This window comes from Abramis brama (genome assembly GCF_963993115.1).
Source record: "Abramis brama genome assembly, chromosome: 6".
NCBI classification, from domain to species: Eukaryota; Metazoa; Chordata; class Actinopteri; order Cypriniformes; family Leuciscidae; genus Abramis; species Abramis brama.
The window spans coordinates 24,002,027-24,025,644 of NC_139968.1; the positions used below are offsets into that span (position 1 = coordinate 24,002,027).

Below are 23,618 nucleotides of genomic sequence, written 5' to 3' on the forward strand. Positions count from 1 at the left end.
CTCTTTTTTGTCTTTATTTTTATTTATTTATTTATTTTGCTTGTTTTTGTGTCTTTGGTTGGTTTTGCTCTTTATTTGTTTTGTTTAACTTTTGTTTGACTTTATTTTTGCCTTGTTTTAGTTTGTTTTGGTTTTTGCCTGTTTTTGGTTTTTGTTTCACTTTTTGTTTGATTTATTTATTTTTTATGTGGTTTTAGTTTTGTTTTGTCTTTTTGTACTGTTTTCTTTTATATTTTTTCTTATGTTTTGTTTTTTGCATGATTTATTTTTGCTTTGTTTTTTCGTTTTTATTCGTTTTTGGTTTTGTTTGATGTGGTGTTCACTTTTATGTGTGTTGCTTTTTGTATTGATTTATTAGTTTGTTTGCTTATTTCTTTGTTTTGTTTTTTGCTTGGGTTTGCTTTGATTTATTGTTTTAATTTATTTTATTTGTTTCACACATGTATCTCTGTGGTCAGGACCAGAAGATCAGGTCCTCTATGTGGCCAACGACACCGAAATCCACAGTTTTGTGTATCCATATAACCAAACTCATGGACATACTCAACTGGCCCGTATCTCAGACAGCGCTCGCATCATCGGCATGGACGCACTATTTCACCATCACAAGTTTGTATGGGCCACTCAGTTTAACCCCGGGGGGATTTTTTACAAAGACCTCCAGGACAGAAGTCCAATCACGTCAAACAGTGGAGTCATAGTAAGTCAATAACAACCAATTAGACAGATTTCATCAGATTTCTTTGAATTATTAAGTCACAATATTTCTGTTACAAATTATCTTTGATATTCTCCTTATGAAACCTCAATTACCTCAGAAACTAGCTTAGAGATATCTTATTAAGGTTGTTTGAAACTTCACAACATTATATATTTGCAGTGTCCAGACTTCAGGAGGCCCAAGGACATCTCGGCCGACTGGGTGACGGGGAACCTGTACTGGACGGATCATTCCCGAATGCACTGGTTCAGCTACTACACGGCACACTGGCGCCGACTTCGATACTCCATCAACGTGGGACAACTGGGGGGTCCTAACTGCACCCGGCTCATCACAGACATTGACGGGGAACCTTTCGCTATTACTGTTAACCCTGTACTAGGGTAAGTGACCATTAAGGTCATTTTAGAGTCCTGGCCCCGCCTATTATTTGCGACAACGTGTTTATTTTCCTTGCCATAGGATGGTGTACTGGACCGTGATTGGTGACCACTCTCACATCGAAGAGGCGGCCATGGACGGGTCCTTGCGTCGCATTTTGCTGGAGAGGAACTTGCGAAGACCAACGGGTGAGGTTCTTGCATGCCAGTCAAAATATTTGTAAAATATTCTCTAGTCTTAAACATGTGACCCACAAAATGCATGTGCCAAATGTTACGCTAAAAGGGGTCATTTTAACATGTCACTCTGCTAAATAAATTGCAAAAAATGTCACAGTAAGAAGGTCATTTCAGTTGTCTGAAAGTAAAATGCATTATAAACTATAAAGTTTGAGTAAAACTATTACAATATTCAGGGTGAAATTCTTGTTTCTATTAATGGAAAGGACAACCATTTTTAGTTTTTTGGTAATAAAAAGATAAATTAATGTTTTTTGAATAAATGAAAGCCAAAATTGTATTATTAAGTTATTTACACATGAGATATTATTTTATTAATACTATTGAATATGTTTATAATATACTATATAATAATAAATATAGTATTATAAATTACAATATAATACAAAATTGTCTCTGTCTTTGCAGGACTTGCAATTGATTATTACAACCAGCGGCTGTACTGGGCGGACTCTGAGCTGTCTCAGATCGGGAGCGTGCGTTTCGATGGCTCTGATTCTCTGGTGGCCGCTAGCAGTCGAGATGGTGAGTTTGCGTGTGTAGGAAATTGTACAATGTTCAGAATCTGGTTCCAGATTTTCATTAACATCTTCAGCTCAGGGCAACACTCTGTAGCATAATTTGGAGACCTGTAAATGTTAAGCTGAATATCTGTGACGGCTTGAAGTTTATAAAAAAAACTCACTTCACCAGATTTCCATTTTGATTCCCTCTCAAGCTGTGATTGAAAAATGCTATTTTAGAGAAACATCAAAGTTGAGATTGAATTTTGCAAAACCAAATGAACTGTCTTCTGCCTACATAGACAGCTACTTTAAGCTAACTTTGAGGGAAGTGTTTGATTAGGCAGCAGACGACAATTGATGGACAATTGGTATTAATAGAGCACGATGCTAGCATGTTGCTAATCTAATGGTGTGATACAAACATAAACATAAGAAATATATAAGAAATTTATAAAAACAAGAAATTTATAAATGTTTTGGACTAGATTGATTGAACTAGAGTTTGATGTTAGGATGTAGCTAAGCTAAAAAATTTACGGAGATCGGTGGTGAATATATCTCAAAAGGTAAAAATGTTTGTAATATAAATAGACATCAAAAGCATTAACAGTTTTAAGCTGATTTTAGTAGCCTCAAATCAAAATATTTCCAACTTTAAGCTAACAACTTTATTGTTTGTTTGGTTCATTGTTTGGGTTTGTCTTGTTTTGATGTTTTGTTTTCATTTTGTTATTTTTGTGTTGCTTTTTGTTTTGTTTTATTTGTTTGTTTTTGTTTTGCTTTACTTTGAAAATATATAAATGTCTTGGAAAATACCGGTAGTCAATTTTCTGTTATACTGAACCATTGTTTGATGTTAGCATGTTGCTAGGCTAAAAAATATCTACACAAATAATATAGATTGTCTATTTTTATTATTAAAATTGTCTAATTATATTATTACTATGAGAGACTCAAATTGATTCAGAGTTTGAGGTTAGTGGGTTGCTAAGCTAATAAAGTGATCCTCTAACAAGCTTAAAAACATGCAGCACAAACAAATGTGGATTAAAATAGTGTTGGTGATTTATTGGTGATTGAATGAAATGTATTTAAAATCATAATTTCTCTACTTTTCTCTAACTTTTTCAAACAGGCTTATCGCTGTGCATTCTGGGATTGCTTTCTTTGCGAAGTATACATGCAATGCTCTCAAAAACTGGGCAAAACAGAGTATCTTAGAGGACAATCTTTGGAATGTAGGGAGCATGTCTATGATGCCTTAAAATGCTGTCTACATAGGCCGCTCGCTATGTTTTGGAACAGAGATTTTTGGGGTTTTCGCTTCAGTTCTGAGCCTCGAGAACTTGAATAGCCTATTCTTTTTCGTAAATTGGATTGGGATTGTGTTTTTCAGCTTTGTGATATTTTTAAATAGCATTCGGGTTTTGTTTTGCATTATTGAATCCGGATCCCTTCTCACAGTCGCACATGAATCATGTATTGTGAATGAATTTGTGACTTTTTAGTTTACGTCATATTTGGTTTCGTTCCAGGTATTTCTCAACCCTTTCGAATTGACCTGTTTGAGGACTACATCTACGGGGTTGGCATGAAGCACGACGTCTTTAGGGTTCACAAATACGGGAAGCTGCCCGCCGAGAAGCTCAATCTGGGTGTGGAGAGAGTGGCCAGCATCTTGGTCTTCCATCGGTACAAACAACAAGAGGGTGAGTCTCAAAAACGTATCTTTTATTCAACCGACAAGGAGAGTGCACAACAAATAAGACTTTTGTCATCATTTACTCCTCTTCATGTCATTCCAAACCCTTACAACTTTGTTTTTCCTTGAGAAACACAAGCTAAGGTTCTGTTTTCCATAAGTGTATAAAAACAAAAATATAGAAATACATGTTTGGAAGTGATTAAATCATGACATAATTTAAATGTTTTTGTCAAATACTCCTTTAAAACCATTGTGGATGTGCATATTCCAGAGGACCGTTCCAGTGTGAGTTTTCTTGGCACTCGTCAAGAGTTTAATTTCATGTTTAGATGATTGAAATCTGATTGGACTTCTCGCCTGCGGCCAGCTAGAGCTTATTACAATCACAAATTTCTGTCAAATGTTTTTTTATTATACAATCACCGCCTCTAATCAGATGAAATGTTTAGTTTTGCTAGATTTGCGGAGAAACAAAAGAAAACATGTTTTGAAGTCATGAAATCAAAAATTGGCCTTACTGATTTTCTTATTTTGCACCATTTGTTTGCGCACATTAAGAAAAATCCTTAATATTCTCTGCTAATGAACCAAAGATATTATATTCTAGAGTCTTTTTAGTTTATTTTCCTCTTTCATGACCCATGTTGCCCTGCTTCCAATTATCCATTAGTCTCCTTACATATATATTCAGTCCTCTTCTTTCCATTATGTTTTTTTCCACTGTACTCTCTGTCTCTTATCCTCCGCCGATCTCTCCCTCTTTGTTATAAAGAAGGAGGGATGGAGGGATCTTTGCTCTTTCTGTTGTTTGTCTTCGTGCTGGTATAATGGGAAGTGTCATCGTTCCCTGATGTGCTTTTACACTGGAAGGCTTTATTAAAGATGGTCTTCAATACAACCTCCAAAAGCTAAAATAAAAAAGGCAAACAAATAATGTCTCACATACACTACTCCATGAACTAAAAGGTTTTAGATAGATAGTGTGTAATATGCTAGGAGAATTTCATCTTTCAGGCGAACATACTGTATAAAGTGCTGGCGCTATGAAAGATGCAATATTCTGCTCTTATGTAGCATTGTGTTTCTCTGAACTCCACGTATAATGTCTGAGTTTTTTCGTCCCTGTATATATATATTTTTTAAATGACTATTTTCCACCCTCTCTGACTGTTAGAAATAAACAGCCTGTTTTGTACCTTTAAGACCTTATGCAAATTACCTCTGTTATGATAGGCTAGACTCTACATTACTAGTATTACTAGTAATTCACACTGTTGATCATGAGGGCATTATATGATGTGATAGTGTAAGAAACATCTACATATATACAGTTTATTTAAATACACTGTTTTATTTTACTATATATGCTACGTTAAAGATTCACGGATCAGATTTTTTAACGAGACTGTGCATATTTTATTTTAATTTAACATAATTTAACTAAATATTTTGCTACACTATGATTCACAGATTTTTGAACTGGTTTGCTTACATTTCGTTTTGTTTTGTTTTGACCGTTTAACAAAATATTTTGCTGCACTAAAGATTCACTGATTTTTGAACTGGTTTATTTACATTTTATTTTGTTTTGCTTTGTTGTTGTTGTTGTTTTTTGTTTGTTTGTTTGTTTTTTAACCTTTTAACTAAATATTTTGCTACACTAAAGATTCACTGATTTTTGAACTGGTTTATTTACATTTTATTTTGTTTTGCTTTGTTTTTTTTATTTTATTTTATTTATTTATTTAGGGGTTGTAACCATTTAAGTACATTTTGCTTTTTGATATTTTGTTCTTTTAAATAAATATTTAGATTTGAACTGGTTTATTTAAAAAATAAAATAAATAAATCACCGTTTAACCGTTTGGACCATAACATTTTTTTTAAACCAATTTTTTTAACAGGCTTATTTACGTTTTGTTTTGTTTTGATGATAGCATCAAATATCCCATTTAATGTTTGTTTTCTCTTCTCTTCCTCTCTCTCAGTGTCATCCATTTTATTTTATTTTTAACTTACCTCAACTGTCTGAAAGTTTCTAATTTACCCAGTAGGACCATGATTAGCTGGATTTGGTGTGTTTAACTGGGGTTGGGACCCTCCGGGATCAAGACTGGACAGTCCTGTAATAAAAGCATTTAAAAGCAGGGAAAAAAGCATTATATATCCCAAATCATGTTCGTTTTATCTTCTCTTCTTCTGTCTCTCAGTGTCCAACCCATGTGCAATGATAAATTGCGCTTTCCTTTGCCTGCTGAACCCCAGCGGGGCCAGATGTGTGTGCCCTGAGGGGAAAATTCTGGTGAACAGGACCTGCACGGACACCAACATCTCAGGTACATCTGTCAAAACGCACATGGCAGGATGCTCCTACATCCCTAACAGAGTGTTAGTGTGACCCTGAGAGGCCCCGAGCGTTCGGCATGTCAAACTCGAATGTTTCACTTGAGTGATTTTGACTGAAGTGTTTACTATTCTGGGTCCTTTGCCCACACCCTCAATACACCTAAAGCCTACATGCTAGAAAAGACAGGGATCGTGTCGCTAGGATTCATTCAGTCAGAGTAGACGGTTTGATTAGCAGTGAGAAACAGTGTAGTGATTGCTCATGTTAACGGCTAATATTTTAACTGGTCTTTGTTTCTTAAGGTCCGTTCACACCAAGGAAGATAAATATAACGATAAACAATAAAGATATAAAGATAGTTTTAAAAGTTATTCTAAATGTAAAAGAATAGCTGAGTCTACACCACAATTATGATGATAACACAGAGGAACGATATTGTTAGAATCGCTTTCAGAATGATTTTTTCCAGCGGATGAACGATAAAAACAATGACAGCCAATCAGAATCCATCCTGTTTTAACAAGCTTGAGCATTTAAAGCTGCAGTCGACACAACTATAGCGTGTTATAATAAACATAACAAACAATAAACGTTTAGAACCACCCTAGCAACCATACTGAGCACCCTAGCTACGAAAATGAGAAGTACTTTAAATATATATATTTCAAAATGTACCAATATATACAACAACCGAGGCAAAACAAGATATAAACTTGCAGAACTTATATAACAACATAATTATACAACTTTTGATACAAATAAAAAAATTAATGAAATGCCAAGCCTGATCAAAGAAATCTCAAATGCATACATGTACCATGCACATATTTTCATGCTTCAAATAATTGAAAAATTTAAATAAATATAAATAGTAAAATATAAAATAAAAAATAAACATGCTATATTAAACATTCTCAATATTGAACTTCAGTTCACTTAAAAAATTTGAAAAGATGTTGGGGCATGATAAATATGCCTTTATGTACAAAAATATTGCAATATATAATTTATATAATATTTTACAATATAATCTCTATTTGTATTCTCCAAAATACTGTCAACTAATGTATTTACTTTCTAACAAAGGCTCATCAATAAATTACATTTTTAAATGCTTCCCTCAAAGCCTTGTTTTGTTTTTCACGTCAATTTAAATATGCCGTCTTTTCTAACTAAAGCCTTTTATAACTAGATTATCTTAACTGAAGGATTGAAGGATAATTTGCATGTGCATTTCAGGAGATCTTTGTCGTCCCGCCTGTGAGAATGGAGGTCGGTGTATCACCAACGAACGAGGGGAATCGCGCTGTTTTTGTTGGCCGAACTACTCCGGGGAACGCTGTGAGATCAGCCACTGTAAGGACTACTGCCTCAACGGAGGCACTTGCACGGGATCACCACTAGGTAGGCGCTATTTCCTGCACGATATTTGTAAATTGTTTGGATCACGAACATTTTTCTGCTTTATTTCTACTCATATTTTGTCTCAAGTATATTTTCACTGATGGTAAACAAGCACACTAACTTTTTTGAAAAACTTCATCAGTGGCAAAATTGTTGGTTGTTGCGCAGTTGACACTGAAAATTTTGTCAAAAAAAAATGATTCTACATATAAATATTGAAGCATTTTGGGATTTTTTTTACTCTTTGTTTTTAAGGCGAGACACTACAGGTGAATAGGGTAAAATTTTCAAATAATAGATATCACCATGAAACTTCCTCAGTTGATTACTTACGGAAGTATATAAAAAAATGTATTACAAGTTTTAGAAATGTGTATGTTTAATTATGCAAATTAGGCATTATCTCATTAAATATGCACGATTTTGCATATATTTTCGGTAGATAGATGATAAAGCCAGGTGCAAAATTATTTTTTCATTTTGTTTACACACAAGATGAAAATAAAAATTCAGAGGGATTTCAGGATATATGCTTTCATTACCTAGGAAATCAAAATATACTGTACATAGCCATAAAAAATAGATTTTTGCCATATTTTTTTTATTAAAATGTCACATAAATCAGGCCAGGAATGATTTATTAACAAATCCCTCTGAAAATATCTTCAGAATACTAAGTGTATAACTGGAAAGTTTGGTGTACATAGGTGCTTCATAGGCTGAGATGTTTGAGACAAAAAACTCATTTTGAGAAAACGGCAGTTAAAGATTTAGATAGCTCTAAATGAGAAATCGTTGTTAGCTTTAAATCCCCCTTTGGACATTCACAATTGGTTACTGATAGAAAGGAAATGCCCATATTTGGGTTACATAGCGTTGTGCAGGAGACTCAGAGCTTTACAACGATACCGGTCATGACTGACTTCAGTAAACAGACGGATCTCGGCGTTGGAATGCTAACTTCCTGGTCAATTCGGGAGAAACTTACTGCCGCAAGTAAACAAAATGTAATCAAATAAACATCTTAATGTATATTTTCAACGTTTTCTTTATAGCAGCTTGAAAGAACACATATTGAAGGAGTAAACTAGCCCAAAATCTCAAAACTGACCACTGCATGAAAAATCAATGTTTTTGCCTGCCGTGTCTCACCTTAAAATGTAACAATCCATATTTTATTATTAAAGTATTGTGCATGTGTATTGTGCATTTCTAGAGAAAGGGTCAAGTTGTACAAACAAGGCTTTCGTGACACCTCAGAATTCAAAGTAGGCAACAGGCAAACATCTGATACAGGAGGGATTTCTCATTCTTTTCAGTAAATAAATGCAACAGAAATATACAGCACCTGTGTTGCCTTGGGTTGCTTCAGGTCATCCTAAGTTCTCTGAATAGTGTGAAATGAAAAACAAGCAAGGATATTGTGAAGTTTAATATTTCAAATCGGACCAGTGTTTCCTGAAGGCGTGAATTTTTCTTATTAACTTTAGACTGACTAATAGTCTTTTCTTAAGAAAGAAACCTAAAAATGACAATTCTGTCATCATTTACTCGCCCTCGTGTCATTCCAAACCTGTATGACTTTCTTTTCTCTGTGGAACACAAAAGGAGAAGTTTAGTAGAATGTTCATGCTGATCTTTTCCCTATAATTAATGGTATTATACACCTTTCTGGAGTTTTATTTTAGGTTTTGATGTCCTTAAGAATATATATTTGCGGTATAAGTACCAAAAACCATCTCAATATATTTTTACAGCTCCTTTCTCAGGAGCTCTGCCAAGAACAGGTCGATTTTGGCCTGTCTACTTAATATTCATGAGCCTCTCTTCTGATTGGCCTGTTGTTTTCTGTGTGATGCACGGCCAGGCCAGCCACAGGTAACTAGGGTCATGTATGCTGTAGCCTGATGTGGCTTGGTGGTGCTCACAAGTAAGGTAAATAAAACACCTGTAATGATGGTGATAAATTATTTGTTATTAAAGCATAAACATTCACAAACCACTGTTCATTTAACATAAAAGCAAGCATAGGCTACTGCGTGCATGGTTTGGCATGACAGAAATAGCGCAGTGGATTCTATCTTAAATGCATCTCATTGGCCATTGAGTTCAAGAAATCAAACATATGTCTGTGATTGGCTACACTGCTCAATGCTGCAAACATGTTATAAATAGAAACTCATTCTGGCCTATAAATCGTTTTTGTTTCGTTTTAGTTATACTTGTTGCTTTTGTGCAACATATGTTTTATTTTTAGAAATACAAGGCGTACCAGTCCTGACCATCAATTGAATGAAAATGAAACCTAAAGGCGAGACGCCTGCACACTGTGACTAATTAAGCATACACAGACACACAGTCTGGAGACCAGGAATGATAATAAAACAAACCTGTAACCTAGTAGGATTATAACACATATGAAATATAACATAAATATGCCTGCATTTGGAATAAGCTGGTAAATGTACACACTTATTTCCTCAAATACCCCAGAACATATTAATAACATCCATCACTTGTAATATATATATATATATATATATATATATATATATATATATATATATACATTAGGGGTGTGACGAGATCTCGTGTGACGAGATCTCGCGAGATTAAAACGCGACGAGATTTCTCGTCGAGGTGAAACTTGTCTCGTGAGTTGTTGTGATGTCAGCGTGATGGAGCATGAGGGTGAAATATTGAAGATGCCCCTGCCACTTTTAAATCATTTGTGTGCCGGGCCAATCACACACACACTCCGCGCACACACACTCACTGTCCCTCGCTCACTCACTCGCGCGCACACACACACACACGCACACTCACTGTTGCTCGCACTCTCACTCTCGCACACACTCAACCCGTCGTGGAGGACCGTTAAAATTAAACATGCTAGTCTTTCTGTAGTGATGTCCTGAAGCATCGCAGACGCGTAGGTTGTCGCCCACTATGACACACTATACGAAATGAAACGATCGAATCTTGCGTCCCGACGCCCGTTGTCCTTTACGAATCTCCACGAAACGGATCGTGCCAAAATCACGCTAAAATAGTGTAATCTGAACCAGGCAGGTAATAAACATTTGACCTATCACGCAAAGAACCTATTTAAGCACTAAGACATGGGAACAGTATAGCTAACATTCACATATCACAAGTCATATTATCGCACATCGCAGCTTTTCCTCATATCGTGCAGCCCTGCCCAAAGGTCTCAACTGCTGCCAGAAATCGTCGACATGCTTATATTCTTGAAAAACAACATGACCATAATCTTAGGCTGTGTAGTTAATTTATCTCTTTTTCATGCTTGAAGAAAAAATTTGTTTCTGTTTGAACTTGTAGTTTTGAGAGAGCAGTACTTTGATTATGGATACACACTTACTGTTTGCATTTAAAGTGTTATTTCAGTTATTTATATTTATTTTATTTATACTGTTTTATTTTTTTATGTTCGATTTGTGGAAAGGAGTTAGATTTCTCATGTGAAATCGTACAGGGGAGAAGCCAGACGGTAGAGTTTATAGCAAAACATTTTGCAGTGTTTGCATGTCCTTTACTGCATAGAATTCATTAAAATAGAAGTAAAATAACATTCATTACAAGTTGATTTCAAAATGCACCTAAATTGTTTTGCATTTTGTGATTTTCAGTTGAATAAAAGACTATTTTCCATTCATATTTCATCATTGAGAATTTCTTAAAAATTGTGTAAAAATCTCGTCTTGTCTCGTTCTCGTGAACCCAATCTCGTGTCTCGTCTCGTCTCGTGGAGTAAGCGTCTCGTCACACCCCTAATATACATATATATATATATATATATATATATATATATATATATATATATATATATATGTGTGTGTGTAAAACAATAGTTACACCTGCTGGAAAGTTCTACAGTACAGGCCATAAAAAAAAAAAAAAAAGTTTACAGTGTAAAAAAAGAAATTGATCTGAAACGTCATGAGGGTGAGTAAATGATGACAGGATTTCCATTCCTTAATATACCAAGCTGAAAGACAGGGTACACATGGACATCAGGGTTTTGGACAGGTAATTAGATAGTTGGTAATTGTTCCAGCAAGCGAACGCTATTGTAATTCCCCTGACACATACACTCACATTCTTGCACACTAACTCCCAACAGCCCGTTTCCCCAAAGTGCAACATCATGCTCACTCAATATCTGTTTGTTATTGGCTGTTCAACCACATGAGAATCCACCAGACGCCCCTCTGCCAATTTGTTATCGTTACCTCTACGGAAAATGTATCACTGCTAAAGCATTGCGTAAATCACTGCTCCCTGTTTTGCCTTCTTATTCCGAAAGAATATTCTGGCAGGGACCAAAAGCTGGAGGAAAACCAGTTGGAGCCCATAAACATCTGAGAAACAGCCAGGAATTGTTTCTGTTGGCGTCTTTGTGTTAAAAAACTGTCATTTGCACCAGCTGGCAGATGGACCACCAACAGTAGACAGAATATCTCTTGGCTTTGAGTGTGTGCTGAACGTGCGCACGTATAAAATCAATGCCCAACAGATGTACGTCTCATAAATCCCCGCTAGAATGCCTTTTGTCTGTCACAGTAACTCAAATAATCGAATCCTGTTGGCTAAGAAAGCAAAGACAAGCATAGCACACTGTGATTTACATGATTAGCCTGCAAATGAAGTACCATTTTTACATCCTTAGACCTGCTCAGTTTAGCACATACTCTTGAGTCAATTATGTTCAGGTCAAATCAGAGTTGTTTATGCAATTTATTGAAATCTGGTAATTGCATTTAAAGATTTAAAGTCACTAAAATAGTGTTTCTACTGAAGGAAAGCCCACGTGTCACTGCGCTCTGGGGTTCACCGGCCCTCTGTGCGAGAAACGTGTTTGTGACGGTTACTGCCTGAACGGAGGCACATGTGACCTGACCCTGGGTAACCAACCCATGTGCCACTGTCTGGCGGAGTACACCGGGGAACGCTGCTTACACCGTGAGTATGAATCTGTTTTACCGTAAACGTTTTTGCCGTGCAGTAGCTCAGTTCAAACCTAGTGCACTACCCGGGGAACATTGTAGGCATCATAGGCCTGTTCTGGCTGCTTATAAGATCTCATTTTGTCTAAAATCTTCAGCATATTTTTCTCAGATAATGCAATCCCAGAATGCATTGCAACAAGCTCGGTAGAAAAAAAATATATGGTTAAAAATGTTGATTATAAATAATTAGTTTAACATTCGTTCATCCTAATTCAAAATTAACAAAGGGGATTATCATATTTTGGATTATTACAATATCACACTGTTAGCTTAGCAACATGCTAATGCAACGTAGGCTGTGTAAACCTCACTTCCCTGATCTTAAGAGGCGCACTAGAGGCTGCGGTCTTTAGTGTTCTTGTTAGTGCGCCTGCCTCCCATGCCAGAGACCCTTGTTTGAATCCCACTCATAGCGGGTCGAGTAGGACTGGTTACATTTGGTGCCGTGACCCGGACGGCAGTGAGGTTTAGGGGGGTGAGTGTAATGAAGGCCAGTAAGAGCGGTGCGTGTAAACCTCACTTCCGTGGCCTCAAGAGGCGCACTAGAGACTGATGTTAGGAACTGCTGTCTTTAGTGTACTTGATAGTGCGCCTGCCTCCTATGCCGCAGACCCCGGTTCCAATCCCAATCGTAGCAGGTCGAGTAGGACCGTTTGCACATTCATGATTCCCTCTAGAATGAATTATGTTCACTGTACTCTACTATAACTAAAAACACAAATATAAAAGCACAAAAAAAACAAGTTTAGATGAAGTTCACTAACAATATTCATTACATTTTATAATAATTGAACCAGCTACACTAACATCAAACTCTGTTGGAATAAATTGCGAGTAGCACTATTTACACACTTAGAGCTGCTGCCTATGTAGAGCACTTAAAACGAGTCACCTATTAGTTGCTGTTAAGACTTCCTGTAGATTTAACATGTGACAGGAAGTTAGCATACATTCAGATTAGTCATAATAATGGGTTTTCTTTCTGTCTGATCGCAGATATTTGTCACCATTATTGCGTGAACTCCAAAGGCTGCACGCTGTCCGGCTCGGGACATGTGGAGTGTGTGTGTCCCACCCGCTACGAGGGGCCGAAATGCGAGTCGGACCGATGTCTTCGCTGCCGAGGTGCCCCGTGTATCGTAGACGAAGAGACTGGAGACGTCACCTGCAAGTGTGTATTTAATAGTTACATTAGCACTTTTGTGTGTATCAGTATCAAGAAAAAACAGATGGAATTTCGTCCTCGTTGTTCACGTGTGTGTTCGCAGCTGTACGAACGGCAGAATCGCAGCCAGCTGTCAGTTGTGTGACGGATACTGTTATAACGGCGGAACCTGCCACCTCGACTCAGAGACGGGCCTGCCGTTCTGTCAGTGAGTAATTTCTTAATAGCTTTCTATGGCAACAAATTGCCTGTCTGTATTTAGATTCATTCATTTTAAATTACTCCCTCCGGCAACCACTTTAATAGGATTTTTTTCTGCTCGTCTGACTTGGGAGGATGAATGTTTTGTAAAGGTGAACAAGAGAAGAGGGAGTATTATAGCAAAAGAGTGAATTATCACAGCAGGGGTCCATAATTGGCCGCTTATATCGACCTCTATATTTGTATATTAGAGAGAGAGGCAGGGAAACCAGTGAGAGATGGGAGCGGAAAAGAGCACAGTATACAAGTACGAAAAGACAAAGAAGAAAATTGTAAAACTGAAGGAAAAAAAGCATTCATTCATTCCATAAAAATCCCTTAAAGGGACAGTACACGCACAAATTTAAATCTCATTTCATCCAAAAGTCATTTTAAGATGTGTCTAGCTTCATTTCCTTTGCAAAACACATGAAAAGATTTATTCTGAAGAAGAAATTCAGTCTCTCTTTTCCATGAAATGACAATGAACAGGAAGTGAAGCTTCAATCAAGAATACAGACGTGCCGTGAAAGTATTGTGATGACTTGTACAACTTATTTGGTATATTATAAGACGTCTGAAGCCATTCAATAGTTTTGTGTGAGAAATTGAAGTCATTAACTGCTCTCTCCGAATTCAGTGATTCACTCAGATTTGTGAATGAATCATTCAGATGGTTCAACTGAATCAACTGATTCATTGAAAATTTCTGGCTCTGACTCTCTGATTGCCAGTGGCTGCATCTGAAATGGCATACTTCCCTAAAATATAGTTGTCGAAAAACAGTATGTGAGCCGAGTAGCCTGTCAGAATTAACATTCATACTATATAAAACATACTTTTTTAGCGCTTGCAAAGTAATTACTTATTTAAATAAATACATACTCAGAGAGTTTGCGATTTTGGATGCAGCCCAGGTGTAAAATAATTATTTATTCACGAATCAGACTTTGATACAGTTCTCACAAACACACCAAGGTGAGTTCATAAATGGTTAGCCAATCATTACATGGCTCATTTGCATATGGTCTTAAAGGTACAGTAGCAAAACAGCCTGTTTCATTTAAAGTTTGGAAAATTATCATGAAGAACTAAATTGTGTTTTTGGTTCAGGAAACCTTGACAATATAAGACATACTAAGTATGCTTTTTGCAGTGTCACAAAATGGATTTGCAAATATAATAATCGCTTTTAAGTGAGAGAAACCGCCCACAGTGAAATGGATGGAAAGTGTAACCGTTTTTCAGCTAATAGCGGCACACTCATGTGAATCCTTTTTGCATAAAATGGTGGAAAGTTCTTATCCTTTGGAAAAAAAAATTGCATGTGAAGAAAGAAATTGATAGACAGACGGCATAAGAGAGCGTCAAAGCAATTGAGCCATTGTACAGATCCTGAATGCGGCGGTGGACGTTCTCCATCTATCTGCTGAAATGATTCGGGTGTTGTCTGGCCGGTGTGATGGAGCTTTTACTTTTCTCTTCCACACACAATAAACCCCACCAGATTATATATTTTTTTTACCTGCCTCCACTTTTCTTGCTTGCCAAAGGCTTTTATCTGCAGTGAAAAGGAAGACGGTGCATCCTCAAAAACATTTAGATGAGAAAATATGCCTTTATTTTCTACAGTAAATGAACCTGAATGGATCACACTAGTAGAAATGAAAGGTATGGTAAAGATCAGGCCTTTCAGGAAGAATAAGTGTTCATAGAAGTATGCATCACCTTCTTAAAGTCAGGCCTTGCTTGGTTTCCTTCCTTTCTGTGTTATCAAAGAAAATCTCGTTGAAGATGGACATAAATTCTTTATTGTGACACCTGGTCTTCGTTTCCTTCTTCTTTTTCCATCTCTTGATGGTCTGATAACGCCATTGTGCCCTTCGGGAACGAATCAATTTGCATGCAGATGGTTCAGTCGTGTTTTTTCTTTGGTGTTTGAAGGTGAAGGCTTGGTAATGACAGTGGCCAGACATTCATATATTACCTGGAAAATGAGTGTATTAATGTGAAGATGCAGTGCGTCCTGCTCATCCCGACCTGCTTGATTTCACATCACCCCATCAGAGATTTTTTTTTTTTTTGTCTTTTGTTTGTCCTTCCTCTGTTTCGTTATCTTTCCCCAGCAGCGTTTCATTAGAGCTTGTTTTAGTGGGTCTCAATAGAGGGCCCTGCAGACACTCTTGTGTTAGATTGGAATTAAACAAAAAGGCTCGAGTGTCCAGCAAGTCTGTGGTTTGTGTGACTTGAAAAGTAGTTTTTCGTTTGATCATTTCTGGTTCAAATCTGCCGTTCTTTGTGTTGCATGCAGATGGCCATGTGTGGCACACTGTAGCTATTTTGTTTAATATAGCGGCAGGGTTGGACGATGGTTTGAATATTTATGATATTCTGAAATGCTCACAAAGTGCAATACAAAAGTAAATTATATTCTGACGAGTCACAATTTTTGAGATTTTTTTTTCCAGTGTGGTTTTCCCCCATATTCTCATTACCGCAATGCTCATTACCGCAACTCCCATTATTGTCAATTGTCATTGTCATCACTGTAAAACAACTGTCAATATACATAAAAAATGTATTATGGTGATGGGAATGAGAATATTTATTTATTTAATTTGCATTAAGATAATGAGAATGGGGTTATTTTAATTTTTTAATTTTTTTTGCATTACTATAATTTATTTTGCATTACGGTCATGAGAGTAATTTATTTGATTCATTTGTGTGAATGTAATAAGAATGAGATTTGTTTTATTTATTTATTACAGAATTGAATTTTTTTTATTTCTTTTTATTTTTTTGCATTAATATAAAGAGAATTTACGTAGTTTACTTTACGTGTTATTTACGTAGCTTTTTGCAGTATGATAATTATTTATTTTTATTATTTGTTTGTTTTGCATTACGGCTGAGCATTAAATTGTTTTTGCATTATAATAATGAGACTTATTATTGTGCATCACAATGATAAGAATGTTTTTTTTTTTTTTTTTATAATAATGAGAATTAGATTTTTTCCCCTTGATTTATTTTATATTATGGGCATGAGAATTAAAATATTTTTAATTATGGTAATGAGAATGAGATTTATTTGTTTATTTATTTGCTTTATTATTGTAATAAGAATTATATTAATTTATTTATTGATTATATTTTGCATTACGTAATGATAATGAGATTCTTTTGTTTGTTTGTTTATTGCATTATTGTAATGAGAATGAGATTTATTTATTAACTTTTTTACATTACGACAATGAGAATGAGACTATTTATTTATTTATTTATTTATTTTTTGCTTTGCAATAATTGCCAAAATTGCAATAAATGTCAAAAAGCAAAGTTGTTGTGTTTTTTTTTTTTTTTTTTTTTTTTAAGATTAGTCTTAAAAGTAGGCTTTATATGCTTTATGTAGAATACCATTTAATTAGTGAAATATTTCCCAGCCATGTACTTGACAGGATTCATGAATTAATGTCCATGAATCGGCTGAACTGTAATGATAATTAACTGTCATGTTGACGTTGCCCAGTCTTTTATAGAAAGGCATAATAGCCTCCAGCTGTTTGCACTGTATGTAAGTGTATTTCAGGCCTCTTTTCTGTTCTGTTCTCCTCATGTGTCTCCTTTCGTGTCGTTGCGTTCTCCTCAGTTGCCCGTCCGAGTTTAAAAGCCCGAGGTGTGACGAGAGAGCTAACCTTTGTGATCACTACTGTCAGAACCAGGGCGTTTGTTTCCTCACCGCCTATAACAAACCTCGCTGCAAGTAGGTCTTCCTGGTTCATTATATTTGCAAAACATTCCCACAATCCCATCCGCCAGCATGTGTCTGGCCTGTTTGTGGAATGCCGTCACACACAGACATCGCTAACCGACTCGCACAGCTTCCAAGAGCACGTTTCACACACATTGCACTCGCTTTTCTCGGACACACGCAGCCATTTCTCTGCACCATGCTGTAGGTGTATGTTTCTCAGTATGTTTCATTTCTGTGTTTGCCATGACTGGAGTGATTATATAGTGATTATAGCCCTGCATATGCTGAGGACGACGCCTCTTTGATTGGTCTTCTAGTATCCATTATTTATCATCTTATTTTCTTTGCAATTTTCTCTGTCCATTTTGCTGCTCTTTTGTTTTCCCATATTTGACACATTTTGTTTTTGAAACGTTTGTTTATGTTTAAACAAGGCACTTTTCATGAATATGGTACACTTTGGTGTCCTGTGACTGTTTGGAATTAAAAATCCCATGATTTTTGGTTGTAAAACCTATATTATAAATGTTAGACCTAGCATAAAAGTGCAATATATGTAAGCGTACAAAAATATCTGTATCCTCATCTTAAAATACGTATTTTTGGCCTGTCTGAAGTCTTGACCTTTTTGACTGTGCCTTAAAATTTAAATCTTACAAAATAGTATTTTGAGTCAGTCTGTTGAACTGAAATTCAATTTATTGTACTAAAAATAATTTATTTAATTAATTGTCATATGTATTATAATAGTCATTATGTAATATTTGTATAGTAGAGTATATATATATTATTATCCATAAAACCTGCATGTGTGTGTGTGTGTGTGTGTGTGTGTGTGTGTATATATGTGTATATATATATATATATATATATATATATATATATATATATATATATATGCAGTTTTTATGTATAATGATATTAATATAAAATGTTATATATAATATATTGCAATATATTGTATAATATATTTAATATTTTATCATTAATACTATTCATTAACTATATTATTATGATATGCTATTTTCGGGCTATTTAATTTTTATATTTATTTATTGTTTATTATTAGAAAACTACAAAATCACTGTAATTTGTGTATTTACTGGTATTCTAATTTATTTGTCTCAAAACCACAAATAAAAATAAATAGAAAACAGCTCATATTATATTTTCCGAGTTTTATAATCCTTTCACTGAGTATTTGTTAAAAATAAATTAATAAATACATCCTATATTGTACCCTATCCATGGAAAGCCCCTCAGACAGTTCCAAGAATTGTGGAGTTTTATTTAGCCAGGTGTTCCCACCCTCCTGAAAGGAAACTTTCCTGAAAAAAATCCCTGTCCACAGGAAGTTTGGTTAAACATAGTTTTCGAACAGCTTCATTCACGCCACCATCTCTCATAAGAGCATTATCTCTCACATTGGTAGAGCTCTGCTGTGGACGCATGCCGTTTAGATCCAGGAAGTCAAACACACATATTGCATGTGTCTCAAGTAAGAATAATGCATCCCTCGGGCTGGATTTATACCTCCCCCTGTGATTTATCCTGCGTTTATCATTGAAACGTGTTTTCATGCTTGTCAAAACCAAAATCAATATAACAAATGATACCATAAAAATGAATAAAATAAAGGAACACCAGAGTGAAGAATCTATTATTGTGGTAAAAGTGGTCAATTTTAACCTTTTTTTTTATTTATTTTTTATTTATTTTTATAAATCTAATGATATGATGATTTGGGTAGTCAATGCATTGTAAATTTCACCAGCTGTGATTGTTTTTGATTCTCTTTTCACAGGTGCTCTGCAAACTGGTCAGGAACACAGTGCGAAAGACCCGCAACCAAGACCAACCGCTCAGAAAACGTCAGCGGGAGTGAGTTTCGCAAACACACGTACATGTTTTCTAAAAAAAAAACTTTGTTGCAATCACAGTTGATTCCAATGGAGTTTGGTGTTAGCACATGTTGCTAAGCTAACAGCATAAAAGTACAAAAAATTATCACGCATAAATATTGGGTGAAATGTTCTGTTTTCAATTAGATTAAACTATGTTTCACCAATTGTTTTCATAATTTTTTCAGTGTATTTATAGTCAACACTTCCCGAGTCCTCCATCTTGAAGCCTAATGTCACGTTAAGTCAGTCAGGAGAGAAAACGCAACTGCTCTGCCCTTCTGTCCGAGTTTGTAGTGTTGACCTTTCTTCTAGTCTTCACTCAGACGGTTGCAGACATTAATTTTATTTCTGCAGAGAAAATCTGACATTTGAGGACATATCTCAGCGTGACATTTTAACTCCTGTGCATGTCTAGCCATGTTAGCTAAGAGAGCATTAGCATCATCGCAGAACAACTCACTCATAAAGTATTTTATGGATGTGTTCGTGATAAATTATTATGTTAATGTTTATAAATGTGAAATCAGAAAACTAACACACACTTGTGTATAATATATATATATATATTTTTTTTTTAAATTTGCATTTGAAATTATATTACTCCATTTTTATGTATTTAGGTAAATGCTGTACATGCAAACACTGTAAATGTAATACATTTTTTGTTCTGTTTGTTTTTTTCCAGGAAGTATTGCCATAATAGTGCCTCTAGTTCTTCTTGTATGCATCATCACTTCTGTTACAGTGGGACTGCTTATTTGCAAAAGATGTCGAAGGTAAATATATAAACAGATCTGTTATTAGCTGTATTAGATGTCTAATCAGAACATTAAACATGATTTATTGATATTGCTGTAGCAAATATCATATACCAGCTGTGATTAAGTGTTAAGCTGGTGTGCTAAATGATAGCTACAAACATAATAAACCTAATATACATTACCCCTTCACAGAGGTAAGCAGGTTCAGCGGCAGCCCATGGCGAACGGTGGCTTGAACGTGGAGATCGGAAATCCGTCCTATAACATGTACGAAGTTGAACACGACAATCACGTAGACGTCGGAAGCTTTCTTCACCCCAGCTTCACCCTTGACCCTCATAAGGTACTAAACGAGTAGGAATTCGAAGTGCTTGGCATCACCAGCTGGACTTAACTGACGTACACGGTTTGATTGTAAACAACGTAATTTGATTTGTTATTTCATTGTTGCAAATAGTCTGTTTTGGGGGTTTAGCCAATACAATTGCTTGATGACAAGTGACAAAATCTGTGGGATGACAGCAATTTCTCATGAATTTTAGTATAAAATATTTGTACAACAATTCTTACATTCATTCGCATTTAATTCAGATTGGCAGTTTACAGAAGAATAGTTCTACGAACAATTCTTTCATTAATTTGTTCTGCTCGTGTTTCATAAATGAGGCCCGTTAAAAACAAAACACCTGCTAACACATATACCAATGTGACTACACCAAAGAAAAGTTACGAACATTTTGCGAAAATAAATAAATAATCAAAACGGACACCAATGTCACCATGTGTTTTTTACTATTATACTATATATATAATAAATATTAGTTGTTGTGTTTTTATTTCATGTTAGTATTATTATTTTTTAAACCCTGGTTTGGGTACCTGAATGAATTGTTTGACATTTAAAGTCAAACAATAAAATAACACATGACATGATGGTACGAAATTTGCAAACCAATCTCGTGGGAAAACGTAATTATTTTACAAGGTGGTTTATCTTACGATTTTGTATGAATTCACATTGTACGAAATATGATTGTATGGGGAAAAGGCCCTTAACCCCAGCCTTAAACCTACCTAAATCCTAAATCCTACGAAAACGTATGAATATGATTGTATGAATTAGCCACCAAATAACCAAACTGTAAAATAGTTACGAATTGCGTTGCGTTGAAATTTCGGATTCCGTGTCCAAAAATGTGCTGAAACATTCAAGGTGATGTTAAAAGGTCTATAGGTTTATGTCTAAACTCTATTTTTCTTTGTTTTTGCTTGGTTTAGTAAATCAGAATATTTTGTTTAATTTAGCTAAAATCCCACAAGGACATTTAGCTTTGATTTCTTTGCCTCAAATTAATGGAGTGTGTAAAAGCAGAAAAGTATTCTAACCAAAGTAGCAATTTTAGATTTAAACTCTTGCTTGATATGTACAGTAATTTGGTTGCATTCCCCAAATGACTTTGTCTAATTTATTATTTTAATCTGTAAGTTTGTTAAAGTGTACAGTGTTTTGGTGCATTCTGTTTAAATTGGGTGTTGTTTTTCAGGGCTGGTGTGTGAAGTCAAGCGACCAACGCAATTTGCCCCCCGCCCGCCCTTTGACTGCACACACTTTACCTATCCAGAACGTTCCAAAGGAGCTCATTCCAGGACAGGTGGACTCCCATTATCCAAAACTACATTAAATGAAGAATTTTAGGGTGTGTTCACACTGAGCAGGTTTGGTTGGATTAAAACAAACTCCGGTGCGATTGCTCTGTTTGAATAAGTGTGAACGCTGCCATCTGAACCCTGGTGTGCACCAAACAAGCGGACCAAGAACCCGGAAAAGATGGGTCTCCGTCCACTTCCGAACGAACTCTGGTGCAGTTCGACTGAAATATGAACTCAACGCGGGCCAAAAACATGACATTATGTCACAAGATGCGACCCTAAAAAGAACAGAATGCTCAAGCATAATTGTTTTTAGTCGCGATGTTTCCCATCACAGTTCGGTACAGGCATCAGAAATGGCATCTCCTCGTAGCAGATCTTAGATTGTGTGTGACTGAAGGATTCCTGACGCTGTTTTGACTCCATTACACATTTTATAAGCTCTTCATGAGTTGTCAGCTGATAAAAATCATCATATGTACACATTATTTTTCAAAAGAACCAAGATAACTAAGTGTGAACACACCCTTAGTTTTGCACAATGCAAACCAAACTAAAACATCATTGTGTATTCACAGGCCATGAACTATTCAAACCCCATCTACTCAAAGATGTATCATGACGGACAGCACTGTCGAAAGCCAGTCATCCACCTCGACATGAGACGCGATTTACTCCCAAAGAGACTGGACACGACCATTCGAGAAACGGCGGCGTAGCCTAGCTTTTCCTGCTTTGTTTTTATATAGATCTGTATAAAATGTATAAAACAAAGAACTTTTTATGTCCAGTCAGGTTAAATCATCTCACGTTGTGTCCCACATATATGTGCCAATTTCCTTTTTACAACTTTTTTTTTTTTCAGTTGTTACCAAAATGTCTTTTTTTATAAATGGCAAATGCAGTGTTTTTCTTTGCTTTGTAACTTTGTAAATGCACTACACAAATACGAAACAATGAAACGAAACAGCTGCTCAATCTCAAAAGGCTTTATACACATTAAAAGAGAATTTTATATAGGTTTATTTACATACTCACTATGTATATGTTTTCCTGTTGGTGGTGCGGTCACCAATGCCTAGATATTCCCAAGTTGCCTCTTACATTTAGCAGTATTAGAAAAAAGAGACACCTATTTATGCATCATATGCTCATCACAGATTTTATTTTTGATATTTGTCATTGATGTTTCTCTTTAAGTTGACCAGATGCTTCAAATATGCAGTCAAAACCGAAAGTGAAACCAACCCACAATGTTTTTTTTGCAACTGTACTACAACTTGAAAACATGTTATATTTCATTTGCATATTGCAAAACATATCTTTCAGCACTTACAAAGGACTAAAAAAATTATTTTATGTCACTCACCTTCACTCACTGGTTGTGAAACGACATGCGTGGGACTCTTGTAATGCCATGTTTGATGAAAATACACATTCTCTGTGCAAATGTACACAACTATAGGAGGAGAAAAAAACGTTTTATAATTTTATAGTTGATTTGTACGTCCGGTTTGCTTGTATTTTCTGGAAATGTATTAAATGTAGACCTTTTATACAAAACGATGTACGCAGTATATTGGTCCGTCTTCACTTTGAGCTGCAACTGGAGTGTTTTTTAATAATGAAATTAAATAGCTTGATATTGCACTGCGCAATCGTACAGGTTGCTATTGTATAAAGGGAAATGAATTGGAATACATATAGATACACCTAATGTGTTTTTGGACCAAGAACTATGAAATAAATGGTTTTTCTTGCCATTTTGTGTTTTGGTTGTGATTGAAGTGTTCACTGTTGCATAA

The 23,618-nt window shown here is 35.6% G+C and overlaps 1 protein-coding gene across 1 annotated transcript in view; it reads left to right on the forward strand.

Moving 5' to 3' along the window:
• The window catches only part of lrp1ba (low density lipoprotein receptor-related protein 1Ba), a 170,999-nt gene extending 147,419 nt beyond the window's left edge, over nucleotides 1–23,580 (forward strand). Inside the window, exons 73-88 of the mRNA XM_084116360.1 lie at nucleotides 459–700; nucleotides 881–1,104; nucleotides 1,184–1,290; nucleotides 1,750–1,866; nucleotides 3,383–3,556; nucleotides 5,763–5,888; nucleotides 7,139–7,303; nucleotides 12,128–12,289; nucleotides 13,333–13,507; nucleotides 13,605–13,709; nucleotides 17,394–17,507; nucleotides 19,303–19,379; nucleotides 20,088–20,178; nucleotides 20,356–20,506; nucleotides 21,708–21,815; nucleotides 22,392–23,580. Coding sequence (XP_083972486.1) covers nucleotides 459–700; nucleotides 881–1,104; nucleotides 1,184–1,290; nucleotides 1,750–1,866; nucleotides 3,383–3,556; nucleotides 5,763–5,888; nucleotides 7,139–7,303; nucleotides 12,128–12,289; nucleotides 13,333–13,507; nucleotides 13,605–13,709; nucleotides 17,394–17,507; nucleotides 19,303–19,379; nucleotides 20,088–20,178; nucleotides 20,356–20,506; nucleotides 21,708–21,815; nucleotides 22,392–22,532 — 2,279 coding nt within the window. The 3' untranslated portion in view covers nucleotides 22,533–23,580. The remainder of the gene's footprint in view (nucleotides 1–458; nucleotides 701–880; nucleotides 1,105–1,183; nucleotides 1,291–1,749; nucleotides 1,867–3,382; nucleotides 3,557–5,762; nucleotides 5,889–7,138; nucleotides 7,304–12,127; nucleotides 12,290–13,332; nucleotides 13,508–13,604; nucleotides 13,710–17,393; nucleotides 17,508–19,302; nucleotides 19,380–20,087; nucleotides 20,179–20,355; nucleotides 20,507–21,707; nucleotides 21,816–22,391) is intronic.
• Nucleotides 23,581–23,618: the final 38 nt, after the last annotated feature.